The sequence below is a fragment of the Lissotriton helveticus genome, chromosome 4_1 (assembly GCF_964261635.1).
Source record: "Lissotriton helveticus chromosome 4_1, aLisHel1.1, whole genome shotgun sequence".
Taxonomy (NCBI): Eukaryota; Metazoa; Chordata; class Amphibia; order Caudata; family Salamandridae; genus Lissotriton; species Lissotriton helveticus.
Window position 1 is genome coordinate 468,225,547 of NC_136063.1, and position 22,136 is coordinate 468,247,682.

At 40.3% G+C, this 22,136-nt stretch overlaps 1 protein-coding gene across 2 annotated transcripts in view; it reads right to left on the reverse strand.

Moving 5' to 3' along the window:
* NECAB1 (N-terminal EF-hand calcium binding protein 1) overlaps window positions 1–22,136 on the reverse strand; it is a 1,511,734-nt gene that overhangs the window by 1,170,451 nt on the left and 319,147 nt on the right. For both annotated transcript variants that reach the window (XM_078687059.1, XM_078687058.1), the window contains exon 3: window positions 18,954–19,062. In XM_078687059.1, the coding sequence (XP_078543185.1) occupies window positions 18,954–19,062 (109 nt within the window). The remainder of the gene's footprint in view (window positions 1–18,953; window positions 19,063–22,136) is intronic.

A 22,136-nucleotide genomic window follows, 5' to 3' on the forward strand; every position in this document is an offset into this window, starting at 1 on the left:
CTCTCTTGGAGGCAATTGTATACTTGCTACTCGCATCTAAATGTATGACCTTCATTTAGAATTGCACACAATTGGATGCAACAATTATTGCATCTGATATAAAGGACAACAAAATATTTGGTATATATTAGGTGTAATAAAAATGTCATAGCACATGTTTTTGTATGGCATGTTCCAGTATATTTACCATGCATTTATTTTCTCCTCGAAAAACCAGAGACACCAGGATCTACTGGCTCACTCATAATGAGAGTATACGTGTGGGTATTTGTCCTTTTCTAGTAAGTGTTACGCCATAGAATTCAGGTGAGGAGTAACACTTAAATTAATTGTTGCTTAAGTTATTCCTCTGTTTTATATCACATGCTTAATTTGAGCTGGTAGTTGCAGGTGGGGTCCACGGCACTTATTTTTTATCGTAAGAATTTGGCCAAAAACAAAAGAGAGAAAAACCAAACTGGGGAGAGACGAGAAAGACAAAAAAGAGTGACAGAAGGATTATGGACGGTAGGAAAAGAGAGTGCATGAATGACATAAAGGAACAATGAGCATATGGCAGTGGATGAAATTAAGTCTGAGACGGAATCAACACTATGCACCCTTGGAATTCGCCCCACTCGACATTCCGCATGTCAGCCGCAGGCTTAAGAAAAATCTTTGTGCACCGGCACTAATTATTTTACAAATTAAGCCTTGTGTATATCTTATTCCCATAGCATTCTGAAGCATCTGACATCAAATTACCGTAGTAGCATGGAAAGTTAAAATTGTTTGGGACACTTTTACAGCCGCCTCTAGAGACTTTATTATTAAATTTGTTTCTCAAAAATGAAAATCAGCCGCTAATAAGTTAAAATCTCTCACCTCACAGATTAAAGAACTAGGATATTCTGATTATAAATCCCAATCTACTAATACCTTGAATGATCTGTTAAAGGCCAAATTTGAGTTTAATAGAATCTCTACAGACAATGCTAATTCTTTTTTCCTCTAGGCCAGTGCAAAATACTATGGTGGTCAGAATAAATCAGGGAAACTTCTTGCGAATTATCTTAAAATCAAGAAAGAACATACTGTTATTGAATCTATTCTAACTCCTTCTAATCAAACTCTATATAAAAGTGAAGATATTTTTGCAGAATGTAAACATTTTTATCAATCCCTTTATTCCCCAGAACTCCAATCGGACACGCATGATGCCTCTTTTTATTTATCCTCCATTTCAGCACCTACCCACTCTGACTTAGATTTTTCTTTATAAGAACAAGATATTCAGATTCAGGACATTTCTACTGCTATTCCTTCCATTAAACAAGAAAAAGCTCCAGGACCTGATGGATTTACTATCGAACTTTGCTCATATTTTTCTTCTTTCCTTATACCTAATTTAAACCAACTCTTTCTTTATTTTATTTCAACTGAATCATCCAGTGGTACTTTTCAAGAAGCATTGATTTGCCTATTTCCTAAGGACGGAAAAGACCATAAATTATGTAAGAATGATCGCCCAATTTCCCTAATTAATTTGGACTACAAGATCTTGGCAAACATTTTAGCTCTACACCTGGGGAATTTTTTACCACATTTAGGGGCCTATTATGATTGCGTTTTTTCCGCATCCTCCGGGCCGGTGGAAACCACCGCCGGCCCGGAGGATGTGAAAAAACCACAGCGGACCCACCAAAGACCCACCGCCACATTAGGATGGCTGGTGGGTCCTGGTTTCCGTCCGCAGCTTTTCCGCCGCGGTTGGCTTACAACCACGGTGGAAAAGCTCTAATATGGTGGAGGTGTCTCTCAGACACCGTCCGCCATATTAGGAAGGGCTTTAAAAAATGCTTTTCCGCAGCGGGTTTTCCGCCGTGGAAAAGCAAGTGTAACTTCACTGCGGGGGCCCATTGCGGGCCCCCTAGGAGAAGGGGGGGTGGGGGTGCACATGGGGGGTACCTATGGTACCCCCCTGCATTTGTATGCAGAAATAGGCAGGCAACGCATGGTGCCTGCCGCTTTCTGCATACAAATGCAATGTATGCATTTTTACCATTGCGGCGGATGCAGCTTGAAGCCGCACCCGCCGCAATGGTAAAAATAGAGGATGTGACCGCCAGGGTGGCGGTCACATCCTAATTGCACAGGAGGGAACTCCGCAGGCAATGCAGAGATCCCTCCTGCTCTATGGTGGCGGACGGACTCAGGTCCGTCCGCCATCATAATCGGCCCCTTAATTGGGAGAGAACAATGTGGGTTTATCAAAGGTAGACTTCTTTCCAATAACATATGTTTATTTTTTCATGTTATTAGTAAATCTAAATACTAGAAATCCTCCCTCGCAGCGATTTCTTTGGACGCAGGAAAGGCATTTGATAGGGTTAATTGGTCCTTTATTTTTGCTGCCCTCTCCTGGTTCGGGTTTGGTCCCAAATTCATTCAATATGTGTCATTACTTTACTCTTCTCCCAAATCTTGTATTTTAGTTAATGATCTCATGTCTCCCTATTTTCCCTTGCACAGAGGTGTACGACAAGGATGCCCTCCTTCCCCTTTATTATTTATTCTCGAGTTAGAACCCTTTTTTAATAAAGATTCGTTCTGATACCCAAATTACTGGCTTTTCTTATGGGAATTCTCAACTTAAACTTTCAGCTTATGCTGATGATATCCTGTTATTTATGTCTCATCTACAAGTGTCTTTACCTGCCTTTTTATTGGAAGTAAATAGCTATGCAAAGGTCTCGGGGTACAAGTTGAATGCAGATAAATGTTAAATTCTTCCCTTAAACAATTTATGTTTCCACTCTGACTTCACTGCATCTTCCTTTCATTGGAACCCTGATAAAATTAAATATCTTGGCTTATTGTTCTCCGATTCTGTTAAAAACTCTATCACTTTGAATTTGAATACCTTATCTACAATCTTACTTGATCTTACATCTCGCTGGAATCCCTTATTCGTATCCTGGTGGGGTCCTCTTGATTCCATCAAGATGATGCTTGTTCCTATTATATTATTTTATATTTCTAACATTCCTGTTAATATTCCCCAATGCTATTTTTAAAAAATCTACTCAATTTTGTCCACATTTTTATGGAATGGGAGGGAATCTAGAATGTCTTTGTGTAAACTTAAAAAACCAAAACATTTGGGAGGCGTTAATTTTCCAGACTTCATCAAGTATCATCAGGAATTCTGTCTTAAACAGCCGGCCTTTTTATTACAAGACAACGATGTCTTGCCTATACCATTATGGGCTGACCTTGAGAATTCTTATTTAAGTCCCTTTTCCTTTTTACAATATTTATCTTTTTCATCTAAGCCTTCTTTCTTATTTCCCCCAATTCTCAAGAATATATACAAGATACTTTCTGCCATTTTTTGTCATGCAAGTCACCTACAGAGAAATGTTTTGCTTCCTCTATTTGGTAAAATGTTTTGATTAAGGTCAATAATAGAGTTATAGTTGAGAAAGATTGGTACTCTAGTGAGCTGAAGAACGATGATGGATTCAACACAGATCTGTGACTGGGGGTGAGTGTCTGAAAGGTTTCAGTGCTCACCCATCATCTCCTTGTTAACACTGGGCGTAGTTTGTGTAGTAGCCCTACGTATAGTTACGCTAAGTGCACTTCGCACTACGCAAGCTACGCGAACTGCGTAGTGCGGTAGGGAAAATGCTGTTTGCACTGATTGACTGAAACGTCGACTTACTGGACACCCATTTTGTATATATGTGTTAACAAATGTTGATAGTATGTTGTACATATTTGTATAGAAAGATACTATATAGGGAAATTTGGAATTGGAAATTGGATGTGATTTGTGCACTAAAGATTGTTTTCAAAAAGGGTGTCACACTACTATGGAAGCTGAAAAATGTTAGTAGTGACAGTGTTGTTAAGGAGTCGATTTTAATTTAAATTCAATTCATAAATACAACGTATTTGATTACATCCCTATTGCGATTTATTTCTGTGCCCATTTTTATGGCTGTATAAAGAATTGAATGCTCTGTATAATAAATCCTTAAGGCACATTTGTATAGATAATATTGATCATACCAAGTTCCTTGAGGTATACCGGGTGGCCCTATTGTTGTTAGAACTTTTTAAAAGTGGCATTTTAAAAATTCTAATTTCAAATCTGACTTCACCATGAGTTAGGATTTTAATAACAATTCCAAAGACACAAACATGAACAAGTTACCTGCTCAGATTTGGAAATCACCGCTCATAAAGTGTAACAAGGTAACTCCAATGTTAGTCTATCGGAGAGGTAGATCTTGCAGTAGTGAAAAGTGAATGTAAAATTTTTTGCTACCATGACAGGTAACATTTAAAATGATATGTCCCACCTTTTAAATACACTGCACCCTGCCCTCTCGGATGTTCAGGGCGTACTCTAAGGATGACATATGCATTAAAAAGGAAGATGTGGGCAAGGCAAAAGGGGTATTTTGCCGGGTCAAATTGGCAATTAAAAACTGCATATGCACAGGCGGCAATGGCAGGCCTGAGACATGTTTAAAGGGCTACCTAATTGGGTGGTACAATCAGTGATGTAGGCCCACTAGTAGCATTTAATGTTCACGCCCTGGGCACATGTAATGCCACTTTACTAGGGACTTACAAGTAAATGAAATATGCCAGTTGGGGATAAGCCATTACTACCATGTTTTAAGGAGAGAGCACAAGCCCTTTAGCACTAGTTAGAAGTGCACAGAATCCTAAAGTCTGGAAAAAGGAGCTCACAAAAATGGAGGAGGAAGGTAAAACATTTGGGGAAAGACCACCCTGAGGCTGATAGATCTAACGGTGTTAATCACACTTTAGTGGCTTGGTTGATTTCTATTATAAAAAAAAACAATGAAAAACTTTACCCAGGCAAGGGAACCTCTAAAATCTTCACAAAATCTGTAAAGTGCAAATTACGAGAAATGCAGTAATTCACAAAAGTGAATGGAACGTCCTCAAAACATATTATACTTTGCTATGCATTTGCCTAGGTATTAAAAAACTGGTATTTTTTGGGCTATAATGTGTTTGTGGAGTTGGTAAGAAAGACACATTTTTGTATTCTTTCATTTGGAAGCCCCTGAGGAGAGTGTTGAATTCCTCTGATTGTTTATTGTGTTTTAAGGCTTTTAAATTCCATCTCTTATCCTTTTTGGATATATGTGCATACTGATGAAAAAAGGCATTTAGAATATCTATCTATCTATCTATCTATCTATCTATCTATCTATCTATCTATCTATCTATCTATCTATCTATCTATCTATCTATCTATCTATCTATCTATCTATATATGTCTGAGCAAGAGCACGGCTTTGCTCGAAACGCGTTGCAGCAGAGCGAGGGGAGAATAAATTACCTTCCTGCCTGGTTTCTCGTGGTCCGCCTCCTTCATTTTCCTGAAAGGGTTTGCTTTGAAGGATTGTTTGCTATATATATATATATATATATATATATATATATATATATTTATATTTAAAAAACCAATGAAATTCACTGAAAAAACCATAGGTTATAGACCATATATAGTTAGGAATTTGCATTTACAAAACCTTGAAAATTCACAGAAAAAAACATAGGTTAGAGACCATATATAGTTAGCTGGACATTTTATTGATATAAAACCAATGAAATTCCATATATAGTTAGTTGCACTAACTATATATTTCGCGGATCCGCAATCCAATGCTGATGATGTCACATATTACATCATTCATGACATGGTCAGTGACATCACTGATGACATCACTGATGACATCTCAAATGACATCACTGATGACATCACTGATGACATCTCATTTAACATCAATGATCACACCACTGATGATATACTTCATGTGATAATACAATGCACCTCCTTACACTCTAATATAACCTCTGTTACACCTAGTGTAAAATACAGAGTATCATTTTTGAAACCATTGACACACGAATACCATTTACTACATACGCACTCACTGATTCCTACGTCTACACACACATTCACTCATTAACCCATACAATCACTCGTACATACAGTCACTCATCATTACAACACTATCATATGCACTCACACACCTATGCAGACACTCACACACTGCCACTCATCCATGGAGTTACACACACACCTAGTCAGTCCTGTAAAGAATCAATCACACTTCCATTTTCTCATCTATACAGTTAAACACAGAACACCTTACATTTTCAAACATATACTAACACATACTTACTCTCTTATACAATCACTGATACAAGTACACATTGATCTGCACAGAGTCACACACCTCCCAGCCAGCCACACACACACTCAGTCTCTCATGCAAATACTTGGGCAACCAATCAATAACCCATATAGCCACTCATATAGCTACTGATCAACACATGCAGCAGCTTGCACAACAACAGACATACTGATGCACACTTTCAGACAGTTTAGTCACTAACTCATGCATTCAGTAAGACGCATTTAATCACTCACTCATACAGTCAATCACGCACCTACTAAAACCTTCATTCAGACACTTATACATCCACTCATTCTTCAATATGTAAAACATATTTAAACTTTACAGAAACACACAGTCACTGGATGATGTCATCAGTGATGTCATTTGAGATGTCATCAGTGATGTCATCAGTGATGTCACTGACCATGTCATGAATGATGTAATATGTGACATCATCAGCATTGGATTGCGGATGCGCGAAATATATAGTTAGTGCAACTAACTATATATGGAATTTCATTGGTTTTATATCAATAAAATGTCCAGCTAACTATATATGGTCTCTAACCTATGGTTTTTTCAGTGAATTTTCAAGGTTTTGTAAATGCAAATTCCTAACTATATATGGTCTATAACCTATGGTTTTTTCAGTGAATTTCATTGGTTTTTTAAAAGCTAATATCTATAGCTGTAAAATATATTCTTTATTACGTGACGTATCACGTAGCCACGTGAGACCCCTCATGACGCGTCGCATAACCGTGACGTATCGGCTCTGCAGCGCAAACAAAACCCGTAACGTAAGCACGCCGGAGCACGCTTACAGATATATATATTTTTTATTAACCTTAATTAGACAAAATCCACACGTGCACATATCTTGAGGCCTTGCAAAGGCACATCAAACAAACAGTCCCTACAATTTTGCCAAGTTTGGTGGAAATCTATTCCCTTAAATTGTTTTTTACTGTTTCTCTTGGTTTTCCCCTTGTTAGGCTTACCGGGACGCTACCCGGTACGCGAACCGGACGCTCCAAAAACACAAGATGACGGACTCCCGTTACGCTGCCGGTTAGCTGCCCGGTTAGCTGCCCGGTTCGCGTACCCGTTTTTTTTTTTTTTTTTGCCCCGCGGGGTACTTTAATATCCCCCTCATCAATCCTAGGGGGTCAGGAGGGGTCTACCTTGCCCCCTTTCCTTTATTTCCCCCTTCGTTTTTCACCACATCTTGTCTCTCGATCCTACCGAGAGACAAGATGGCGGCCGCTCCGGACTGTTTAGAATGTTGACAGACACCGGAGAGCCAATCAGCTTCGCTTCGCGAAGTTCCGTTACGCGTCCGGTACGCGAACCGGGGCGCTAACCGGAGCGCTGTCACAGATATATATTTTTTTTAAAACGTTAATTTCGCAAAATCCACTGGAGCACATATATTGCGACATAGCAAAGGCACGTCGGGCAAACCATATCTACAATTTTGCCAAGTTTCGTGGAAATCCATTCAGCCGTTCGAGCTAAAAGTGAATCCAACCGCCCTATGGAAAATTGCATGGGAAAAACGCATTTTGGGACCCCCCTTTTTTCTTGGCCCCCCCTTGACGAAACCCCCCAAATTTTCAGGGGCTGCTCAGAAACAAAATGTTCCATTTTCCTGAAAATTTTATCCAATTCCGTCCTCAAACGCCAAAGTTATTCGACATAGTATTTTCAAAAATCCCATAGGAAAAAAATCCTAACTATATATACCTACTGGCGACCGCCAGAAGGTTATATATATATATATATATGTATAAATAAATATATATATATATATATATATATATATATATATACACATATATATATATATATATATATATATATATATATACACACATATATATATATATATTGCTCATTTTCTGGAGAGCAGGTCCTTATTGTATCGTGTTGTTGGGTCTAATGGTAGCTTGTATTTGCCACAGCCTAAAAGCTATATCTCAGAGTTATTTTTGTCTATTGGTGTCTTCGGTAGTGATAAGGAATCCTTCCTTGGAAGGTATGGATGACAATAGGGAGAAATTATCTTGGTCAGATTTATCAAAAATATTTCACAGAGGAATGTGCTTACTTGAGTTTTTCAGACAATAGCAAATGCTGGATGGTTATATAGATGATAGAATTTGTGTACATTTGTTTAACTTCTTACCAGCCTTTTTTTTAAACTTAGGACCTCATTAAGTGTTTCATCATAATCGTAATGGGACTGGTAAAAGGCACTACTGGCCCCATTGTGATTATGGGCTAGGTGGTAAATCTATGGATCTGGTGTGTTTCACTGGGACACTTCAGGCACGGCTGTAATGTTCAGGTTGAAACTCTGGGGGAAAATTGAGGAATCATTTGTTGCGGGTGTGTCAGGAGCAGCATTCCTGACTGCTCTGATAATCTTTTTTCTAAGTGTACCCTCTGGGTATACCTCATACTCCCTGGTAAATCTAGTAAATCCTGGGGTGATATTAGAACTGTTAGCCTTAGCGTGGTGTTTCCCCAACCGTTTTGCCTCACCTCCTCCCCTTTGCTGAACTTATTTGTGTTGGTCTTAGGAGTCTGTGCACAATGGGGTTGTGCTCACCCCCCTGAAAACATTGTTAAATTGGCTTATACAATGTTTCACCTTACAGTAGCCTACATCTGGACAAACACAACAATCTGATGGGATGTCCTCACACACCACCAGGTCTCATGCAACATCATAGGACTGCCCACACACCTCAAACATCTGGTTTGGTGAAGAGCAGGCCTACACTCTAAAGTCAGAGATGCATGTCTAACTAGGCATGGACCCGTGACATACAATTAAAAAACAATGTAATATGTGAAACTGACCTTTTTGTTAAGTGGAACAAAACTTGGTATTAAAAAACAAATGTGGAGACAAGGAGACCTAGTTCCCCACCACCATTGAGAACGTCAACATGTTTCTGCCTGTTGGATCATATGAATATGTGGCTTTCGTCAGGACAGAAACACAGAATCCTTGTATAGCACACACCACATTTAATACACTGTAACTTCCAATTGAGAGTAGGTAGCTATGCCATGTTTGCTGTTTTTGGAATTGTAATGAAAAAAACATATTTAATGGTAAAGGCCGGTGTTTGGTTACAATTTGGAAAATGCCACCTTTGGAAAGTTGCCATTTTCCTACCCTAAGACATTATGTGCCTGCAGCCTGTCTTCGGTCACATGACTAGGTGTAGCTGACTGACTTTGTGAATTCCTACCAGACAGTCAAACAATGGAAGGATTAGGTGTGTCAGAAGGGGCCTTCTGCTGGCAGGATGGGGCGGAGCTGAGCACAGCACTACTTGCAACTGAATAGGAAGAGCTCTGCCTTCATATCACAGGGCCTATCACTTCCACATTGTCACTGCAGCCAACTTGAAGACAGGGATGTAAGAAAATTCCATGCAATTCAAGGCAACTGTCTAGAAGCTTCTCCCACCTTCCAATAGGAGGGCTCCAGGGTATAAAAAAGGACCTCAGACACCAACTCTTCAATTCACTCCTGGACTCTCAGAGGACTTTCAGCTGCTTTTACCTAATGTGCACTCAGCAAGACTGCTTTGCTATACTCGGAAGGACTGCTTTGCTTCCTGGAACGTGCTTGAACCGTTAGAGGCCAGTCCTGCAGTTGAGCCCTGCATCTTCACCTGAACCCAGGACTACCAGAGTAACTCCAAGGGCTAGTTTGTTATCCTCCTCTTCAGAACCACAGGGACAGAAAAAACTTTGACCATCTTGAACCCACACCTCAACCCAGAATGAGTGAGCCCTGAAACCCTGAGTGGTGGTGTCCCATCAGTCCTGGACCCTTGGTTTTGGTGTTAAAGGTGTACAGACAGCCCAAACAAAAAACTACTTTGAGGCCCAGGAGGAGACTGAGACCAACCTACGCGCCTAACCACACAAGGTGCATCGCAGGTCAAATTTTCTTTGTGGCTACATCCCGCTATGTTCTTCTCTGCAGCAAATCCATCCTGTTCAGCGGTCCGTCGCCAAAGGGGTATAAAGCCTCATGGAATTGCCTTCGGCTACAGCCCTCTGCCTTGTCCTACTGGAGATATTCACTGCAGCTTCGACCCAAGGCTCCCTGACAATAACACTCCCTCCTCAGACACCTCCTGCACACTTGCCCCACTGAACTGTACCTTTTACGAATATGCTACTCAAAATTTCTTCTAAATGAGAAGGTAAGCACTGACTGGGCCAAATATAATTCTTGTATCCGAACTGTCCTCCATCGCAGTTGGACATATTGTTCGACATTGATCTGGTCTTGCTCGACTAGATGCCCACAGTTTGTCCACGGTTGACGCTTTGATATTTTAGGTGCTAGTTTTTACTAAAAACTTAAAGAATTCATAACTTCAGTTCTACAGATTGGAGGTTTAATGTTTTGGTGTCAGATAAGTTATTAGAATGTACTCTACTTTTTGTAAATTGGTGTGGATTTTTTTGTGTTGTTTCACTTTAATACTGTTTGTGTGCTGTATAAATACTTTACACAGTGCCTCTAAGTTAAGCCTGACTGCTTTTTGTGCCAGGCTACCCAAGGTTAAGCACTGGTTAATATAGCTGACTTTTTGTGGTTCATCCTGCAAGGAATTGTGGCTGCGGCTTGACCAACCAATAACCCAATTTATCCCAGGTGGTAATTATGGGCCTGATGGTGGGGCTATCTTAAAGATGTTACAAGGCAGTTATTTTTAAGTCTGACATGTCTGCAGCCAAACGCAATTCTAATCTAAAGCTGTCTTGTTCAGCAGCATACTTCCCAGTGCTGATATTTTCTGTGTACTAGGTTAGAACTCTGAAGGTTGAATCACATAGACTGAGTACGAGGAGAGCTAATTTAAACATGATCAGAGTCTTGCTTGGCATTTAATGTGGCACGATGTACCAGCAGCATATTACCAACTTTATCAGTTGAAAATCTTTGTTTTGATTTGTGCTCTATTTATCACTTTTTATTATACATTTAACCAGAAAATATGCTTAGAAGCTGAACATGCATGATAGTGACCAATCTATTCTGAGATTTTCTTGGGGACAATAATAATTTGCTACATGTTTAGTTAGTTTCCAAAATATGAAATTTCGACTGTGGAAATCTGTGAGAAAGCATATGGAGTTATTCTAGATGTCTGACATGCTAGTGCAGAAATATCTAATGTGTCAGATGGGGGGAGTTGAGTAGTCATGCTGATGTAAGGGATGATTCTATGGATTAACATCACTACATTTCCTTAGAATATCTTGTATTTCACTGTTCTCCTTTTTGTTATTCTCGTTTATTTATATATGATGTCTGTTTGTGGTATGTTTTGTGTGGGGTATAGAAATAATTAGAGATGTGCAGTCAATCTTAGGAAAGACATGTTTTACATATAGTTTTATAATGTAAAATATCCATATCGTATTTTTTTTTCAAAAGGCAAAACAGTACCAATATAAATGTTATTTTCCATTCATTGGCAGAGCTATTTAGTGTTGTATGATTCAAGGATTCTTTTATAACCAAACACCTAAAATTTGCCACGGGCGGAATACATTCATAAATTACAACTGTTTGATGATTCTTTCAAATATAACTTGATATATAATTCTGAGCACATGTGTTTAATCCACATTCTGGAAATCAAGTAGGTAAACACCATCTGATCGACTAATTTGCTTTAGGAAGACGCACTCAAAAGTATTTACTTGGATTGCCTCCAATGCATATGTAATTGGCAAAACAAGGTAACATTTCTGCATGTAAGAATTCCTGTTTCTTGCCATGTCGCCATTGCTTGTGCCAAATATATTATATTGTAAATCGACAATAGTTGTCAAACACAAATTACCTTAAGTGAATGTGAAACTCAGAAATAGGGTTTAAATGAAGCACTGATCTTCTAATCAGAGCACATTGCATGTCTTACGCATTGTCTCTACCAAGGTCCTCATTAGTAGCGTTGCTGAACAGAGGGTGGTATTTATAGCTCCCAGGACATACGGATTCCCAGTTGAGGCATGTATCAGGTGCGGTAAATACTTCCCATTTCCAGTTTGCCTGGGGAAACTGGGAAATGATATGAAGTACTGATGTTTAAGAAATCGAATTCACCATAAAGTATATTGTTCCTGTAGTATGTCCTCAATACATTTCCACATGTTTGATCTACCAAAATTTGCCACTTGAAAATTGTGGAGGTGTTTGACGAAAACATTTTAATTTCCAACTGTTGCACAAACTCCCATTCGTTCAGGGATCGTAATTTCAATCCACACTCCTAACGAGGACATACATGTGTAAAATACCTGATTCCCAAATATGTATTCTTATGCGAGCCTACCATCATTATTGCCTTTCGATACTGACGGGCAGCAACTGCCAAGAAATATTCAGAATATAGTAACAACGCGCATCAGATCATTTTGCATAAACATAGCTAGTGATCTTAAAATAATTGGCCTCGGTGGTATTGGTTTCCAGCACAAATATATTCTTTCAATTCATGTTAAAAGAACGATGCATACTTTTTGACAATTTGATGTATCTGCTTTTTCCATATGTGCTACATACATATTCACTAACAAAAGCACATTTAAAGTGCAAATATGGCTGCAAAGTAAAAACAAAAACCACGGAAGTTCACAAGCTGTGGTTTGGATCACATTCCATAACAACAGCCATGCAAAGCATAACTAACCTCCGGCCAGGGTCTGCACACACCATGGATGGTGAACCCCTGCCGTGCATGTACTGGGCAACAGGAGGTAGTCTCAGGGTCTCGCCTATGATCAGACCCTTCTTTCTTTTTCTTTAAAAAAAAAAAAAAAAAAAAAAAAAACAAGCTTTGGGGTGGTTTTCTGCCATTCCAAAATAGGAGCTACTATCTCAGGGCAAGCTTTGTGGTCTGGTGCAATTTAACCTTGCACGTTTCACTGACTGGCATCGACACTGGCATCGGAACTGTGGCTCCAGTTCTGCAGTTCTGCAAATGGAAACTTGCATGGGCCACGGCTGAAGGCGGCAAAGTTTGGCTTGGGAACAGGGTTCATCGTTTGGAACCACAGAACCAAGGGGCTTGCTTGGATCCATGGTTCCAGTTGTCTGTATCTATCAAAACAGTCATTTAAAATATATTTTTTAATACGGAGAAGGATCACTTCCTGTCCCGTCGCATGAGCCTGGTGGTCAGGGTGTTGTGAACACCCTGGCCCCTCAGGACGCCCTTCTTTTTATAATCAGGACATGAGGACCGAGTCCATATGTCCTGTAACCGTGTCTGCAACTTCTTCGTTCCATGTTGCAGCTGGCCAATAGGTAAATTCTAGATCTGTGGTAGCAAAATAGGCAATGGGGAGCAGGGCCGGCAATAGCGCTGGTGGCGCCCAGTGCGACAATCTTTTTTGCATCACCCCTCATGACCTCCTCCTCAAATTCCCTCACTACCACCCAGCAAAAGAGCCCCTCACCTCTCCATAGCCCCTCTCTCACATACATTTCATGTTTTAAAGCGCTGGTAAAGACTCAGCTATTCACTTTAAATAGAGATCTGTTCTTTGCAGCAGGCATGTTAACCCTCTTCGCTACTTTATGGCGAGTCAAAATTGCCACTAGACAATACACTGATCCCTCTCTTTAGCAAGAACATTAATCACAAAAGTTATCTTGACATTTTTATTGCAGCCTGAAATCTGGATGCACAAGGAACTCTGCAACAGCTGCTTTTAAATTGTAAGTTATTGCTAAACACAGCGCCCCCACTTGAGGTCAGCACCCCACCCTTCAGATCAGCGCCCACTTCAGCCGCACCAGTTGCACTGCCCTAAAGCCGGACCTGATGGGGAATATTTATTTTAATTTTGCATGCTCCGTGGCTAAAAAATTAAAAAAATACTCCTCACGGTCCATTTTGGTACCACAGGCCCCCATGTCCTGAAAGTAAAAAGACAAGGCCGCATAAGGGAAACGTGGTTTACACCCTGACCACCAATCTCATGTGATGGGATCCAAAGTGACCCTTCTCCGTATTTATAACTTTAAAACGTTTACATCACTCAAGATGCAATTTAGAATTCTATGTTTTCTTTCATCATAAAATACGGCTGCAAAATCAACATTATTGATGACAAAGGGAATGATAACCATATTCCTAAATGCCACATCAAATGAAGGGATGAATGAAGTATAAATGCCTTAGGATGATCTCATGTTGTGACCTTGGCTTAGTCAGAGGGGGCTCAATGTACGTTCCTGGACCCGAGTAGGTAGATCTGCATGAGAGCCACCATACCAATGGGCCCGCCCTTCCACCTCTGGCAATCTCCCACATTGCCCCAGTTCAGGAAAAACCTCAAGCCCTGGCTCCTCAGATAAACCAGCAATCATCGGAGCAGCCTCCCCTCCCCCCAGTGCCTTGAGACCCTCACGGGTGAGTAGTTGTCCTTTACCAACCCTAATTGATTGATTGAAGTAGCATTTTACAGGGCACATAATCGTGCATGTGGCATCTGACAATATGAGGCCTATTGGAACGGATAAAAGAACGTACTCTCATGTAGGTGGGATGGGTGTCATTACTATAGACATGAACAGGGTTCTACAGCAGAAACAGCTATCTATGCTTGTTTAGGGAAATAATTGAATATGACTTCTGAATATTTGGCGCAGACCCCATACGATAAAAATATCTATACATGTCTCCTGGATAGGGTCAGTGAGGGCACTGGTGGGGATCAGAATGTCCATGCAGTGGCCTATTTATCTCTTTGTTTGTGGGGCCCTCTTGGGCTTTGTATGACTCCTGTGTGTGGGCTGTCAAGTATGCTTTTGCCTTTATTATACGAACCGTGTTGTCTGTGAGCACAGCCACCGCCCTCTCTTTCTGTCACCAAAAGGTTAGTGACAGAACACTGTGCACGATTAGCTACTCACAGCGGGGGGTAGAGGCAACAAACATACACAGCCTGTGAATAACAAAAGAAAACATCTTCGAACAGTGACAATTGCATGAGAGCAAGTAAACAAATCGATGGGGAAATGGGGAAGTCATTTATGAGAAAACAAAGGTCAAAGGTCAAATTGGAGAAATGTAAACAAATAAAAAACTCAGTGAGAAATGACTTAAATTGTCATCAATAGTGATCATAGCAAGACAAGAGTGGAAGACTTCGGTAGACGTGTGGAAGACAGTGCAAAATGGGTGGAGACCCAGAAGAGGTATGGGCAAGCGTTATCTAGGAAAAACACACAAACTTGAATAGCAACTGATAAACGTAGTCCATAAGTGCAAGATTAAAAAAAAAATCTGTACTTTTGATAGAAAACAAGAGTAAGGTAGGTAGACTGGGAAAGCTAAAAGGTAGCAACTTGCAGTACTCGACTATGGCGAAAGAAAAAGCAGCAGGAACTAGCCAGTACAATGCCCTTTTCATGCTTATAACGTGAAGAGCTACTGGCCCCTTTTTTTTTGCGCGTGTAATTAATTTTTAGATGCATTGTTTTCCGTGACTCTACTCAAGAATTAATATTGTGGCTTACTTGGCTTTTTTGCACATTGAACCACTCTTAGATGAAATGTTTATTAAGTCTCAACTTCCAGCTTTTGCCAGTCTTATGCACTCTACGTTTTTCAATGATGTACATTATTTGATTATTGTTATGTAATGTATTAACGTCTGATGAAGTGTTTTAACTTGAATGCTTGTGTGCGCCCTGTTCTTTTTATGCTGAAACTGTTTTGATTTAAATTAACTAAACCATAACATTTACCTTTACCTCTGCAGAAACAGGTTGAAACTAAAGCAGCAGCATCGCACACAGAAAGCATTAAAAGAAGAAAGCTAGGGGCTTGGCTTAGGAATGGTTTCAGGCAGGTTTTGAGGATGTTATTTTAAATTCTGAGCCGAGAGACCTCCAGACTTCGAGTCACCCTGCGAAAGATCATGAGACTTGTTTGTGAAAAAGAAAGTCTCAAGGCGCAGCTTCTCTGAGTTTATTGCTGACTGGGTTTGGCCCGTTTCCCACGTGCCAGGGCAGATAATCTGCAGTACAGTCCGGCTCCTTTGAGGATGCTTCTGCACCCAAAAATAGCCAGTTTAGGCAAATCCTGCCGGGGTAATGTAGTGAAAACATCTAATTCCAGTTGCAAATTGGGCTGCGATGTAGAAGGCAGGTTTGAGAGAAGCAAGGAGGATCTTGGGTAGCCCTGTCAAAAGGTCCTTACCAAAGTACATCAGAGAGAGAACCAAAACTTGGATAATCCTCTCAAAGTCTATGGAGGAGATGTATCTCTGATGCATTTTAGAGCAGGCACCTGGGGATGTTTGATGTATGTAGCACTGTAGACGTAATTTATCAATCAAGTAAACCACAGGAGCTTCACGATGTATGTGGGAGAATGATTTGAGTTCATTTTTGTGAAGGCAGAAAGACACATTGCTCTCAGAAGATTAGAGGATGAAGAGGAGGGAAGATGTGTTATCCAAGTTGGTCAGACCATGGATTTGGTAATTGAATCTATTGCAGCCTCAACACAAATCTATATTCAGATTCTAGTGGGTGATCCTAGTGAGAGAGCTGTGGTACCCAGGATCTGTGGTCAGAGATGCGACCGAAGTAGAGGGTAGGAGATTCCTTAGGAGTCTCACTATTTCCAGGACTTTTGCAAGAGCTGCCAGATACCTTTGAAATCTATCTCTACGACTGTGTCTGCAACCCTAGTTAGTGTCGCCTTTCTGTGCATAATGATTACTTTAGAGTGCAGATTTTGCAGTAGTTGCCTCATTACCACGCCCTGCTTGATTTGTAGTAGTTTTGACCCTAACAGGGATTGTAGGTAGTTACGCATTATTTTGAGGAATCTCCTGAGGACCAAGTTGAAGATTAATATACATTCATGAGGCAGATACCCAGCATTCACTGGCTCCCTTTGTTTCTTAAATATTACTTGATGGAAAAGCATGCATTTTAAAAAAGCACCCTAGAGGCCCATTCAATTGTACTTGGAATAAACCTTCCCTCTGTTCCTTGGCTGCCAGACGGAAGTAGGGTATCATCACCCTCTGTTGTAAGACACAGGCCTGGTATCTTGGTCTTTGAGTACTTAGTTATGTTCAAGTAACATTTTGGATGGCTGCTTCTACCATGAGCCATCAAGAGATATCCGTAGTCACCTAAGCATCAGTTAGTATGATGATATGATGCGATGTTGTCACTGGTGAGTCTCCGAAAGGATCTAACAGTATTGTATCATGGTATGTAGAGAGTTTTTGGTTCTGTGAGCATGCTCTGAGTGTATTCTTTTCTAAGAGGAGAGGTAATATGTGATGAGGAGCAATAGGTCATTCATTCTGAATTTGGTGAGTTTTAAACTCAATATTATTTGGTTCAGTTCCACAGTTCTACCCTTCTTCCAAATCTTCTTTTCCTGTGCTCTATACTCCTAACGTGGCACATAAATTTGTGTCCCAGATGGAACTGAATGTACATGAGACTGAGGCCTTCTCTTGGGGCATCATTGTACATACTCCATGGTGTGCAGCTTTGACTAGAGGACAAGGAGGGCATAGAGTTAGCGTCACGTGATATTAGCACTGGTGAAAACTCTGGGGTTAGATTACCATTTGGTGTGACAAATACCTCCATATCCTTTGTTGATGTCCATGTTTTTAAAAACATGGACACGATTTTTCATATGGAGACAAAAAGTCAAAAATAAAAGTAAAATGTGTATATGCAGATCCTTGATCTACATGAGGGAGCATAAAGGGTTATAAGTATTCCTGAATATCGATTATTAGTCTAGATTTCCAAGACATATTCGTGCATGCTTGTAAGTTCCGAAAAATTCTCAAACATATATACAAATCATAGAAGGAAACCTAGCATACTAAGAATTTCAATTTATTTTGTAAATTTGGTATACTTGTTGCTTTGCCACCTTCTACCCAGACCAACTTACCAACCTTCATAATGTAAAGTCTTATAATAGATAGTACAATATTATTTTTCACTTTGTTATTGTAATGATTTATACCTAAAACAACCTCCACAACACTATGTGGTGTTTTGTTGCATCATAATGAAAAGTGTGACGAGTACATAGTAAGCTTTAGGTCACAATATTTCTATACGACATGTAAATGAGAACATACAAAACAATTTGCATGACAACAAGCTTCATAGAACCATCATCTTTATACTTGGTTGTTTGTCCTTCCCTTCCAGCCTGCCATATATTTGCCACCCATTCACTACTGCCATCCTCTTAACCTCTTGACTTTCTCTCAGCCATTGTTTGCAACACGGATGTCATAAAGGGGTCAGTGGTACCAGCTACCATCCCTGTCCTGTTCTTTCATACTCTTGATACTACTCTAGCTACTCAAGGTTCCCTGAAGATTCATAGGTGTCTGAGAGTTTTTATTTCACTTTTTGTAGTTCCCACTCCTTACCCTCACCATAGACTCTCAGCAGCAAAAGGGGGACTTGAGTGGGTAGCCTTGCCACAAGTGGTCAACCATTTAATGCCTTTGAAGGGGTGCGGGGTGATCGGAGTAGGCGCATCGTATATGAGGCCACTTCCGACGCCCCAGACAATTTGGTGATTTGAAATCCTTGTAGATCAACTTACAGACTGAGAGAAAATCAGTTATTTAATGAATAAGCCTTTAAGTAACAATAACCATTATAGTTCTTACTCAGTTTTGTGCGTGTCGATGGTGTGGAAAAGCTCACTCAGCTCCTCTGCACTCAGTATTCCATCTGAAAAGTAAGCTTTGAATTCGTCAAAAGACAGTTTTCCGTCATCTGAAATCAAAAAACAGATACAAGTTATTAGTTATGTAGATTCAGTGATTGTGACCATGCCCTTTAGCTTCAGTAAGAAAAGGAGACTTTCAAAGGTAAATTTCACATAGACATTTTGTTGCATCTATATTGTTTGTGTCTCAATGGCATTGCATATTGCTAAACATACAATTTGTGAGTAGGCTTTGGTTAAGTAAGATAAACAGACATAAAAATGGATCTGGAAGGATTTGCAGTTCACCCAGTTAATGCAAATATATGTGGTCTTATTTTCTTGTCTGAAAATTTGACACCCTTAAAAAATCCACAATTTTGTACGTTTTCGAACTTGTGGAGAAGGATAGGCATGAATGTTCAGCCTCTTTTCCCTCCTCATTATTGCCGCTATTGATACCGACTTGCAGGTTACACTTCCCAGCAGAGTAGACATAACAGAGATATTGAGTCATTTAAAGTCTGGTGGAGTGAGGGGACTGCTTTGAATCAGTGATGCCCCTCATGCCTCGTTCTCCCCCCTGTTCAGAGTGGAGAGAAGCACTGGTTCTCCAAATGTGGAGGCACAGCTGGCTTTGCCCATGGAACTCTCTGAACTGATGGCCGATCTGCCACAGAGCCGTCAGGTTTTAGGAGCAGTCATCATGCCCTATTTGAGGCAGCACAACTTTCGCTAGATTTCCCTGTCTAGAATCATGATGCCCAGACATGGTGGTCATGGCATGGAATTCAACCAAATGCCTCCACATGCAGGAAGCATCATGGTTACTGATTTGTTTTCTTTTTTCAAGAATAAAGTCTTGCTTTGTTAGTTTATTCGTGAGAATCTGAGTAGATGTATTAGTCATGGTGCCTGCTCATCAAAGTTTCAATGCCTTCATTGCCTTCAATGTGGCAGCGTAAGCTCCATGAAGAAAGAGAGATTCCTTGCTGTGTGTTGAACATTTGTAACTATGATGGGTGGTCTTCTACAGACAAGACAGAGATAATAGATCCCAGAAATGTAACAGCCTGGCAGACTTCCTGCCGACTGTGAATGCCCCCCATAATATTCTATTTAGGGATGTGCATGAGAAACATAACAGAAAAAAAGTAAGTGATATGCAGATGGTAGTCTTTGCCTCTACCTTGCAAGGCAAGGTTGAGTAGGGACATACAAAATAATGTTGCAGTAGGGTTCTAATAAGCATGGATGATTGTACCTCACATTGTTCACAGGATGGACATAAAATAAACACTATCTTATGTATTGCATAAGGTGGTGTTTACTTTATGTCCGGAGTGCTGTGGGCTTATAGCATAATAGAAATACTAGAGAATATTTCAATTACGCCTTCCATTTGGCTGACATAATATAAATGCTGATCTTGTAGCATTACTATAATGTCTAAAGTCAAATTGACATACAAAAATGTTGTCTGGCCCACGCCTTCCATGGCTTTAATTAAAACAAAATATTGACTTTTAGCTGCACTATGAATCCAGCTGAATTAGTTTTGACCGTACTAATAAGTCCAATACACACGTCCTGGAATACAGGGGGTTTATTGGTCATTTCATCAAGATTGCTTCATCAAACCCTGTGAACAGCAGGACAACCACCAACTGTTGCCCTTCAAGCCACACCTCTCTCTGTCCTACCACCCACATTCTGCTGGTGACATCCCCAACCTTCTCATTCCATTCCTGGTGACATAGCCAGCCTTCTAACATAGACTGTGAAGGAAAGTAGGTTTGGACATAGCACATTGTCCCCCTTCACATTCTCCAAGAATAAAAATATATACAGAAGTAGAAGACTGCAATACGCAATACGCAAAATTTGTCAGTATCAATCGCAACATTGGAATAACATTAAAACATGTACACAAAACCCTCTATTGCATCACATAGTCATCATTCCACTTGGGCCTGATTAAAGATCAATTATGAGTATAAACATCAACTGTTGAGTCACCAATGGAAAATGTATTGGGCCTCTCACTCTGAACAGGGGAGCTCTCAGCTCTTACAAGTCTTGAGAAGCTCCATACATCACCAGAATCTAGAACTGCCACATTTTTCCTCACATCACAAATTCGGAAAGGACCCATGAATTTAGGCCTTCCTTTTCTCACCAACCCAGATTTTCTCACAAACACTTTATCACCCTTTTACCAATGTACACAGTTTTTGTCATCAAATTATCTCTTATACCTATTCTGATGTTCTAGTCTGCGTTGCTTAATTTCATCTTCAGATAATTTCTTCTCCACCCAGTACTGAGGCATTCTGCCACCTCCTTGCTCCTCCTTGTTAGACCTGGCACTTTTGGCGTGTTTCCCCTGTCATTTTCCTTTCTGACCTCCTGGTTTTGATTTTGTTTTTGCTGGTTTAGTGTCTCTGCGCACTTTCTCACTGCTGTCCAGTGTTAAAGTGCAAGTGCTCCTATTGTAAATTGGATTATGGATTGGTGTTGCTTTTCAAAGGGTTCTTAGACCATGCTACTGCATTGTCTGTACACAGTTGTTACTGCCATGTTGACTTGGCAAGTGCACTCACTTGCCAAGCCTTAACCTTCCCTTGTATTAAAAGTGAGGCACCCCTAAGGTAGGCCCAAGGTACCCATATGGGCAGGGTACAGTGTATGTGAAAGGTAGGATATCTACTGGTGTGTGTGACATATCCTGATAGTGAACTACAGTGTAATTCGTTTTTCACTGTTTAAAGGCTACCTGTCCCATAGGATGGAATAGGGAATACTTTGTAACATTTTTCGAGTATATCTTCCCATTGGTACAAGACTGAGAAACAGACTTTAGTATGCCTGAACTCAGAATGTAAAAAGTCATCTTTTAGTAAAGATGATTTTTATGTTGTGTGTTTAAAAATACACTTTTTTAGAAAGTAGGTATTTTCTTGCTTAACCATCCTGTGTGCTTCTGCTGGTTTGTGGACTGACTGTCTGGAGTGACAGGGGCTGTGGATGTGCATTCTCTTCAGACAGCCACTGGGGGGGGAGTTTGAAGTGTGTCCTGCCTTGGAAAATTCTGTCTCCACCTCCTGCCGAGAAGCTGGGCCGGAGAGGACCAAACTGGTTT